General features: G+C 35.4%; 1 protein-coding gene and 1 long non-coding RNA gene across 12 annotated transcripts; one reads left to right on the top strand and one right to left on the bottom strand.

Moving 5' to 3' along the window:
• Positions 1 to 205: 205 nt before the first annotated feature.
• LOC147483101 (uncharacterized) lies at positions 206 to 4,997 on the top strand. Of its 2 annotated transcripts, XR_015206730.1 has the most exons (3): positions 282 to 569; positions 1,338 to 1,560; positions 4,662 to 4,997. It is a non-coding gene; the product is annotated as an uncharacterized LOC147483101 (long non-coding RNA). The 2 variants fall into 2 exon arrangements; XR_015206729.1 differs by having other exon boundaries at positions 206 to 1,560.
• Positions 4,997 to 10,769, bottom strand: LOC147483100 (putative CCR4-associated factor 1 homolog 11). Of its 10 annotated transcripts, none has more exons than XR_015206722.1 (4): positions 9,585 to 10,769; positions 7,612 to 7,755; positions 7,317 to 7,464; positions 5,242 to 6,560 (listed from the first exon to the last, which is right to left on the bottom strand). XR_015206722.1 is itself a non-coding variant. In XM_086581215.1 (2 exons), the coding sequence occupies exon 1, from the start codon at positions 10,441 to 10,443 to the stop codon at positions 9,592 to 9,594; it is 852 nt and encodes a 283-aa protein (XP_086437341.1). In that variant the 5' UTR covers positions 10,444 to 10,769; the 3' UTR covers positions 5,242 to 6,560; positions 9,585 to 9,591. The 10 variants fall into 10 exon arrangements, 1 of the variants encoding a protein (XP_086437341.1); XR_015206723.1 differs by having other exon boundaries at positions 7,709 to 7,755; XR_015206724.1 differs by having other exon boundaries at positions 7,317 to 7,431; positions 7,709 to 7,755.
• Positions 10,770 to 11,206: the final 437 nt, after the last annotated feature.

Raw genomic sequence — 11,206 nt, 5'->3', positions numbered from 1 at the left:
TGGCGTTAGTTTCATTCAGTATTATATATTTTTTAAAATATTTGTCATTATTACTTTGCAGTTATTTTTTTTTTCATTTTCTATTATATATTTTGCGAGGTTATTTTTTGTATAATTGTTTTTAACTATGTTTTGAGGCCGTGTTAAAGATATAGTCCGTGCCCGTGTCATAATTTGTGATAATAATTTGTAGCCGCCGGCTGCAGCCCCACACAAGCCTTTTTATTAGATAGATTTGATCAAAATTTTATTTATCGAAAAAACAAGATTTGATAAAAAAAAAAAATTTAGTTGTGTTGGACGAGCGGGCTATATGAAATGTGTTGGTGGGCCAACAATCAACTCTATTTATTTTTCTCTCTCCAGGGTTTTAACACTTTCATGGAGAAAGAAAAATATATATTGAAACCAAAAAAGAAGCACAAGATGAAGAAGAAGAAGAAGAGTTTGTCTACAAAGAAGTACAATGAAGTAGAAGAAGACTTGTTTTCAAAGCTCCCAATCGACATAGTCTTTGACATCTTATGCAGACTACCTCTCAAAACAATCTCACGGGTATCCAAAACATGGTATGCTTTCATCCAACACCCAAGTTTCACTCACTCCTCTTCCTTGTGCTGCTTTAATAGGACGTTACACAAAGTCTTATTTGATTGATCCCGAAAGTTTTCTTAAGTCTAAAACGTGCCCAACCGCTTACAATCTTGAATTAAAAGAATTCAAGGAAAATTTTACTGCACCTAATGGTTGGATATGTTTTGAAGTAGTGGGTACTGTTAATGGTTTGATTTGTTTCTCCGCTGAAACTATAGATTATTTACCATCGCCCTATTATATATGCAATCCCATTACATGAGATTATGTTATAGCCCCTGATTCTCCTAACATCCGTTATGGACATATTGCATCTGCGTTTGGTTTTGATTCAGTTGGTAATCAGTATAAGTGGTTATTCGAAATGTGGGAATGAGGTCGAAGTATTTAATCTGGGGTCAGATAGTTGGAGACTGATAAGCACAAATATTCCCTATGTTGATTACATGAATTGGTCTCACGCACTTTTAAATGGATGCCTTCATTGGATTGCTAGTTCAACAGTTAATGATAAGTTTGCCACGGTCATCCTTTCATTGAATGTGTCTACAGAGGAATTTTCAATAATTCAGATGCCTTCTAATATCAATGGACTTGAGTTTAGCTGTTATTATGAGTTGACGGTGTTACGTGAACATCTCTGTGTTACTTTCCCTGACTCCATGGGTTATAATGGAGAGACATGGGTAATGAACGAATATGGAAAACTTGGTTCTTGGGCTAAAGAAAATGTTTTTATACAGGAACTTTCGCTTAGGCGTGGCCATGAAGTGATGGAACTAAGTAACAATGAGCTCTTTATGATTGGCAAAAGCCACGGCCTTGGTTACTATAACCCTGAAAAGAAGACTTTTGACAATATATTAGTTCTTGGTGTGAATGGTTGGGAAGTAGGGAATGCTGAGTTTCAAATATTTTTGACTGGGAGCCTTTTGTCACCCAGGATTATTGGTAATCACTGAAGAGGTAACAAATTTTATATCAATGATTACTTCGATCTTTTATGGAGTTCCATTGTTACGTTTCTTTTGTTTGAGGAATAAGATACTACTATTATATACTTTCACATCTAATGTATCAGTATATGTCTTTATTTTAGGATAATAATTCATTTCTAAGATATGCATTTTAATTGTTGTATACTGTTTTTTTTGTAAAATCTAAAGGGTAATTTCTCATTTAACAAAAGAACAAAGATACAAGGTTACAGATTCATATCAGACGTGTTAGTCTTTTTCAATCCCTGCTAGACAAACCTGAAATCCATAGAACTTGAGAGTTTCTAATGGTAGAGGGGATGGAAGATGTGATTCCCTCTGTAGTTTCTCTCCATTTGCTAGTAGCTTCCCTCTAGCAAAACTTATCTACATTTTGTTTACTGATAAGATGATGTTTATATTCCTCCAAGTGGCCTTTCCTATCCAATAACCTGTTCATTCTGAAAGGACGTAATGACTGCTTTAGAATCTCTTTCAACCCGGCCAACCAATCCCCGTAGCTTTAAATATACCCTCCTGACCTCCTCGACAGCTATAGTCTTCACAATGTAGTTTGTAGTAGCTTGCAATGTTCATTTCTATGCAGCAGCCCAACCAGCAGCTCCTGGATTGCCTTTAGAGGTTCCATTCGTGTTCAACTTTCTGTTGTTCTTGTTGATTTTCTGCAAAGTTCCCTTTGCTAAACTTCACTTTTCAAGGTCAACTTCTCTTCCTTGTGCCGCTTTTATCAGCTTGTTATAAGAGGTCTTATTTGATCCATCCTGAATGTTTTCTTAATCTTGAACACGCGCAACCACTTGCCATCTTTAATTAAAAGAATTCAAGAAAATATCTAGAGCATTTAATGGTTGGATATGTTTTGAAGTAGTGGGTACTGTTAATGGCTTGGTTTGTTTCCTCCCAAAGATTGTTGATTACTATAACACACCTTATTATATCTGGGGTAAACCATCATTCAGGATTATATAATGATCCCTAAATCTCCTAAGATTCATTACTCGTTAGGAACATATTGTGTCTGGGTTTGAATTTAATTCACTTCATAATCTGTATAAAGTGTTTTAGAAACCAAGTAATTCTTCAGAACGTTATTTACTCTGGGGTTAGATGGTTGGAGAATTAATAAGCACAAACACTTGCTTTATTAGTTCCATGAATGGGTCTCATGCACTTTTAAATGGGTGTCTTCGCCGGATTTCTGATATAAGAGTTCGATTAGTGTTCCTTGGCCGTCATTTCACTACATGTGGCGACAGAGGAAATCTCTCTATTCCAGGTGCCTTCCATTATCAATGGACACGATTCTTGCATTGTTTGATGAGTTCATAGTGTCAGGGGAACGCCTCTGTGTTACTGTTTGTGACTCCTGGTTACAGGAAAACATGGTTGATTAAAGAGTGGAAAACTTGGCTTTTGGGCTTATGAATATATTTGTACAAATAAATCTTACCCTCGTATTTCAGTAAGGTGTGCTCATGAAACTATGGAACTAAGGTACAGTTTGCTGTAATAATTCTCGATGTCAATGGTGGACCAGTAGGGTATGCTAAGTTGGTAACCCTCCACTATTTTTTACTGGGAGCCTCCTGTCACCCAGGATTCTTGGTGACCACTGAAGAGATATCAAATTGTTATTAAACAGTTACTTCTGTTATGGTGTTCAGTTGTGGCATTTCTTTTGTTGGTACCTAATATTACTATCATATACTTTCACATCTATTTTATTATGGTTTCTCCTTAGAATAACAATGCATTTCTAAGGGAAAAAATTTCTGTTATTCTGGCTGATTCTATGTGAAGTTTGTTTAATGGCTCTTGAGAAGTTAATATCTAATACTACGTTAATTTTTTCTGGTTGGGGATCTTAAGGAATCTTTAACTTATGTAGGTTTCATGTTTTTGTTGTTCATTTACTTCCTTCAATGAAAGCAGAGAAAATGCCTTTGGATTTAATGGTGTTAAAAGGAAGCATTAACGTGCATTGTCTTTTTTCTATTCTTTTCTTTTTTTCTCCCTGAATTAGGAAACCTATAGTGATGAAAGAAAATTCGATCTGGTTAAACAGGGAGTGACTTTCCAGGATAGATTGGGGGAAAAAGTAACTCTCATAACCAATTTTTTTTTTTTTTTTTACTCACAAGGACTAGGTAGATGAAAGGTCAAATATACCCTTGATGCGAAATTAAAAATGGCTCAGGTAGATGAAAGGTCAAGTATACTCCTGATGCGAAATAATAAACGGTCTGGCCCAACTAAAACGACCCGGTGTATATAGTATGAACAATCATTGTTCAATCATTGTTCATACTTATTTAGGGTATGAACAATCACTGTTCATATCTCAACATGAGCTATGAACAATCAATGTATCTATCTCAACATAATGTGTGGTCAGTAAGAAGTATGAGTAATCACTGTTCGTATGAACAATCATTGTTCATACCTCGAACAATCATTGTTTATACATCAACATAAAGTATGAACAATTATTGTTCGTACCCCCTCTCCCAAAAAAAAATAGGTATAAACAATGATTGTTTATACTTCAAACAATCACTGTTCATACATCAACATAAGGTATGAACAATCATTGTTCGTCCCCCCCCCCTCTTCCCAAAAAAAATAAGTATAAAAAATCATTGTTCATATGATACGAACAATGATTTTTTATACCTATTTTTTTTTTTTTGGTGGGGGGGGGGTGTATAAACAATCATTGATCATATGAATATTCATTGTTCATACCTATTTGGGATATGAACAGTCATTATTTATACTTCAACATGAGTATTCACTGTTCATACCTCAACATAATGTATGGTTAGTAGGAATACCTATTGGAGTATGAACAATCATTGTTTATACCTATAATAATTAGTTTTCTGGATTATTTTTACCCGAAAATTGTCATTGAGAGTGATTAAAAAAAAACTATGGTTCTGAGAGTGATTTTCACCCGGAAATGGGCCTTGGGCCCAATTTCTTAGACTTGCTGGTTAAATTGGTTTCTTCTTTAATTTGGCATTAACTTTTCTTCGTAACTGGGATGCTTCTTTTGTTCATCTTCAGGATGCGTTGCTAGGAAGACCTAGCTTTCGGCTTATTTTGGGAACCAGTTAAGCTTCTTGTATCAAATTTCCTTCTAAATTAAACTGAACAGGAACGTAACTGCAAGAATATTGAAGAACGGAGTTGCAACATGGAAAGGGAAATCCTATTGTGGGTATATAATGGTGTCGCAGATCCAACTGACTACTTTCATCGTGGACTTGTCTTTGATTTTTGATGTTGAACACTATCATAGTTATCAAACATATGGTGTAAATTCAGCTAGTGCATGTGTTCTATTTGCATTTTATACTTATATTGGTCTTTGTTTGATATAATGTTTTGTTCACTATGAAAGTATTTACATCTGTGATTGTGTTACAAGAGCTCGCAGAAAGATAGTCAAGGTACAGTTAGACCAATCTTTCATCTGCATGCTAATGCCTATTCTGTCTTATTCAGTAGCATTGGCTATCTTTGATGCGGCCACTGATAAGGAGGTCCATGGACTTTGGAGTACGATACTGCATTCTCAAGTTAGCGTTCAACATCTCATGCACGAAGTGGGACGATCTTGTTTGCTGTCAAATTACACAATGCATTAACTTTGTCAAAAGCTACATTGAAATAAAACTGTGTTACGAAAATCTTAATTACTTTTTCGGTCTCATTATAGTATTATACAATCATATTTTGTTCTAAAAAATAGATGGGATCGTTCGGATTAAGTCTAGTTTCTAATACTTGGCGACTAGCACGAACGGTGGATGCATTTGCGTATTTGCAAGGGTTAGTAACTTAGTATTGCTCTACCGCAGGTAAAAACTTAGCATGGACATATTGAAGATTACACTGACTGCATCTGCAACTCACTAGACCTTCCGAGTTCTGCATTTCTTTCCTAGGCGCACAACAGAATGAAACTACAGAACCAAAACAAGAAGCCATAACACAATAAAACTGCCCAAGCATAACACAATATTGTTTTGAACAACACCTTGATTGCAAGATTGAGCTTCGACTTCAAGAACAGTTGCACCGATGCTTGAGGCCAACAAAAAATAACATACTAAACAGAAGTTCCCTTTCATCTTCTACTTCTCTTACCTTCCCAGATCCTAAGTGCAAGTGTTGTAATGCCCACTGCAGAGAAGGGGCATAAGTGAGTCTATATACAAGGAACAACCTGCCTCTAAATCTGAGATTATTATCTTATCACAGCAGCAGATGAGCTTTTGAAATCTGATAACTATCCTGTAGCTAAAATACCATAATAATAATTACATAGCAAGATGCCCTCCAGCGGCATTCGTTACTCCATATCAATTTAATCTAAGATCCTGGTGTTGATCCCGTTCCCCACAATTCCTGACTACACCACGAGAATATAAAAATTCTTCTATAAAAGCACCAAGACTCATAGTCAACTAGTCTCAATCAAGAACGTAACAATAGCTTACTATATTTTAATGGCATCATGGCTTGTAAGAGTTAATTTCAAAGTTGTATAACCTGAGTGAAGAATCAGTTGTTCGTGCATTTTAAGGGTAAGCAGGGAGGCAGTTTTCACAAACTGATCAGGATCATCTTCTTTTCCTAACTTCTAGGATATATGTCACTTCGATATACAATACATTACCTCCCAGAGAGCAGTAAATTGTCACTATGTAATACCAAGATTACACCTTGTTGAAGAAGACTAGGAAGCTCTATAACAGACTTGAATGAAGAACAAGGTTGGTGCTTCCTGTTTATACAGTAATAGGCATAGCAGAAGATGCTCTCTCGATGGGTGTTCCGTCCTTAGGAGCTACTGTGAGTCCTAAGACTCCAGAACTAAATGAATCCTTGTCATTGTACATCTTAGCAGTAGGAAAAGAAGCTGTCAGGAGCAGGAAGCAAGGTCCAGCTGTCAGTTGGCTGCATTGTCATAGACCAACAAGAGCAGTAATCACTATTGCATGCCCATTCAAGATGATTGCCGGTAAGATTGCGTCATGAACCTTACCAGAGAATATAGAATGCAATTGTTTACTGAAGCAAGTCAGCTTAGAAGGACTGCACCTACTTCTGACTTGTCATCTAAAACAGGGGCTATCAAGAACCAAACTAGCTGAATAGTTTTATGTGAGGCCAATATGTCGAACAATTAATCAAACTCAGGAAATTCTCAAATGAGACAATTCGGTTCAAAATCTTAAGAACAGCACTCTGCCCTAATAAACAGCATCAGAACTTATGTATAAGATTTTTTTTTCCCTTTTTCTTTTTTGATTGGTAAAGTAGTTATTATATATTACAGCACAGAAAATTAGTTTAAGGGAAGTTGGTTAACAAGCAGTTTTCATTATCTAGAAAAGGTTAATCATAGTAAATCTATAAAATAATATTCTTCAATCTTTCAAGTGTAAACTTTTCTAAAACAGGCTCCCTAACCCAATTTCTTGAATAATAACAAGGAACAAGGATGAGATATCTATTACAAGGCAAGAAATAGAAACAGGTGAAGAACACAAGTGCAAACAAATTACAAGAAAAACTAAAGTAAGTCACAACATGCGAATAGGTATAACTAAACTTGGGCATGAAATTTCAAGTTTATTTTCCTTCAACTAAAAATGCAAAAATACTTCTGCAGCAGAACTATTATTTATATTACTAGTTGGAAGCGCATACCTTGTCTGATCATCAGACCCAACCTTAGGTCAAGCTTGGGCCGATTTGTGGTAGCCGTAATGACCACTTTGGTATTACTGATAACCACATCAAGGCCACTCTCAAAAGCTATTCCCTGCTCATGCAAAGATTTCAGTTGACCTCAGTTCTGCAGAATCGAAGGGGAAACTATGAAATTATCGTGTAAGCATAAACACGTTAATCAATCCTCATCCACAATCTTGACAAAATAAATCCTTTAAAGGATTTAGTACTCTTCAAGGAAAACGCCAGTCAACATAAATACATGTAATACCTAACAGGCAAACATCCATCAGTCTATCTGTAAACCTCCCTCCCTCTGTTAATTTAAAAGAACTTAACTTTCTGGAAGCTATCATAATTTTTCAAACCTTATGTTTCTTCTATATAAGCTTTTATTCTAGCTCGTGCATGAAACCTGACAAGGAAGAGACACAAGTACATAACTTTAAATCTGGAAACAACCAAGTTATCACTTGTGATAAAAGTATAAAGAGGAATTTCAAACAATTCTACACTTAAGATGACGCACGCATCATTACTTTTCTTTCTGCTATTGTCGTACAAGTATTATCCATGGAGGTCAGCCAAATTTTATTTTCCTTCACTATGAAACTCTCTAAAGAGTGCCCCCCAGTGCATAGATGTTTCCCCATCTCATCATTACAAAAATTTTAAAAAAAAAACAAAAAAAAAAAACAGGCTGAAACTATGGCCATTACTATTCATGATGAGATCCTAAGTAACAAAAGGATCTTTTACCCCATATAAGCTTAATTTCAACTATTAAGTATGAACTCATCCCTCATCACCCATATTACAGTTATAACAAAAAGATGCCAAATCACTATATTGATGCAAAAATATATCAATTTACTTAAACCTACCATGAAGTGTATACAATATATCCCTCGACGTTGTTAACTGATAAAAATTTGTTAGAAGCTCACAATTCAGTCCCAATATTATCTCATCCAAACACTGAATCCAAGAATGGATGCTTATCATAAGAACTAGACCGTAAGCTGGCAAGCTAATCTTGGTATAGATCAATGAGGTATTGTTCTAAATGTGTATGTCCTATTACACGTCCCAAAAACCACTGACAAACCTCCCTCCTCTTACTATAAGCTCTTGAACTGTCAACTCCTAGAATGTCTTGACTTTTATTAATCTCAACACTCTGACCAGTTGCCAATTTCATATTTTTGTAAAACTCTCAAACAATTCAGAAATCAGAATGCCCAATGCAAATACCACGCATAATCTGACCATTCACATTTACAGTCTAAATAGTTTCAAATGCAGCTCCAATCACATATTCTATGACTAACTTCTCAACATTTGTCAAGTCTACTAAGAAAATAATCTTCCATCAGCCTATCTGTCAGTACCCTGTCCTTTTCAACGATTTGTTTGACACCCGTAAGGCCGTAAGAAAATCAGGGTACCCGATCATCTTGTTCAACCCGAATATAGTTTGTATAATGAACTCCACTAAATCCTTAATCTTCTAACAGATATTCCTGGAAACCCAGCCTCCTTGTTAACCACTATTTAACCAGACTCGTAAGTTTTGCTAGTCTTTTTCTCAAGTCCAGATCACTGCAATCTATTCGCTGAACTTTCATGCATCCCCTTGTACAAAGAACTACATGTGTCTCTCCACAAAACCTTTCCTGCAATGGAAGATTAAGGGCACCTAACTCACACAAACACAATAGATAATCCAATCTCTGTCCAAAGCATTTTCTAGAAAATTCAAACTATAGACTACAACTCATTGAACTAGTAGACAATGTATACAATGTACTTCATGCATAAATTTCATCTCGTCTGACTACCAGGTTCTTATAATTGTTTCAGACCCAGTCACTAGCCTTACAAAGATTTTGTAGTTTCTAAATTTTTATCCTTGTCACTAACCTCATCCTCCTACTAGGGATGCATTTCCCATCCCTTTCAGTTCCCTTTCTCCCTCTCACTTCTCAAACCAGCATCTATCTCAAAAAAAGGGACCTATTCTAACTCAGTGTCTCGTGCTTCTAATGTTTCTGCTTATTAAATTACATGGGGCTGAAAAATGTGATGAATATACTTCCATCCATCATTTTTAACTCAACCTCAACTCATATGAACAAAATTCAAACAATAAAAATAAATTGATCAACTATAAAAAGAAATATACGAAAACTAACTAACTAACTAGGAATTAAAAGTAAATAAGAATTAAGATAAAATTTGTACTTTAATATTAAAACACTTCCAAACCATACAAGACGCCAGCATATTTCTCCGGCCCATCATTTACAAAATACATTTCTCTAATCTTCTTAAAAGCATGCCACGTCAACAAACTATCCGAACCCGCTTGATGACATTTCCCCACAACCCGATCCACACCCACTGTCCTCGCAACTCGATCCAACCCACCATATAAACTCTCACAAAACCTCATCAAATGTTTCACATCATAAACTCTTGTCCCAAAAAACACCCTCAACAAATCCAAAAACCCCTCAATCCCATCTGGCAATTTCACACACCCCGTCATAATCTTCACCAAATACCCAAAATCATACGCACTATGAAACGTAACCCAACTCACCGAGTCATTACAAACCAAACCCGAACTCATAACCAACTCAGCAAATCTCACCGAGTCAATCCCGAATTCTCTATTCTTCTCAAAATCAATCCCTTGCTTTCTCAACAACTCGATCGAGTCATCTGCCTTCAAATCTTGGTCAACATCAAAATCTCGGAAATTAAATTCCCATATATACCGACATTTTTTTGTATCGAGATCTGGTAAATTCCCATTTATATCTGAAAAAGTTAATCCGACTTGGATTAATTTCAAGGCGTCTACATTTTGTTTGAGCATTAGGTAATGATCTGATGGCTCGAATCTGCCTAAATAAGATTCAATTACTGATGATGAATCATCCTTGTTGGGTCTGTGAACTATGCCGGGAAATTCTGTGTCCATTGAGATGTATGGGTATTCATCGATTACGTAGTTTGTGATTAAACTAATCTCGTATTCTAGATTATCTGCCCATACTGAACGAATCACTATTGGCCTCGCCTCATAATCTGACATGATTAAAGGAGATTTTTTTGGGGATTGTGGGGTGAGAAGATTGAAAATGGGGGTGGGTGGAATGAATGAAGGAGAAGAGGAGAGTGAGATGAGGGGGGTATATATAGAGAGAAAGGAAGACGTGGATGGTTTTTAAAAATTGAATTTGAGGACGGTCCGGCTATTTTGACTCATTTGTTTAGTATGAGACTATGAGCTGTTTAAGCTTGGGGTTTACTCTAAATTTTGGTTAAGTCGGCTTCAGTGGGCTTCGTGGGGGTAGTGGACTAGTGGGTTAGGTTTTGGATAATGTTGAGTGGATTATTATGGTACTCAAGGGAGTTTAGTTATAAAAGATGAAGAAAATTAGCATGACTTCTGCCAATAAGTTACATTGTTATGTTGTCCAATATTTTGATAAAAATTTTCATTGTTATTTTGTCCTAAAATAAATTTTTTTTATGATGTAAAAAGCCCCAAATATTTACAATCATATTGATATAAATTTTTATTTATTTTTTTTTTTTTCGTTTGAACAATAAAAAGAGTATAAATATATATATTCGTATTTTAAACTTAAGCAAATCTAAAACTTTTAAATTAAGCATTAAGTGGTACTTTTAATCAGTAATTTTTTTATGATGTAATACTTTGAAACAAAAAAAGGTCCAAGCCCCTTAAATCTATTTGGTAACTTTTATGGTTTCAAAATCTCATAAAATTGATATAAATTTTTTTGGTATTATCCACTTTGAAAAATTAATTATTTTTTTTTATGAAAATT

This window comes from Coptis chinensis, chromosome 8 (assembly GCF_015680905.1).
Source record: "Coptis chinensis isolate HL-2020 chromosome 8, ASM1568090v1, whole genome shotgun sequence".
NCBI classification, from domain to species: domain Eukaryota; kingdom Viridiplantae; phylum Streptophyta; class Magnoliopsida; order Ranunculales; family Ranunculaceae; genus Coptis; species Coptis chinensis.
Note: the sequence above shows the minus strand (reverse complement) of the source record. Positions and strands in the feature narration are given on the sequence as shown.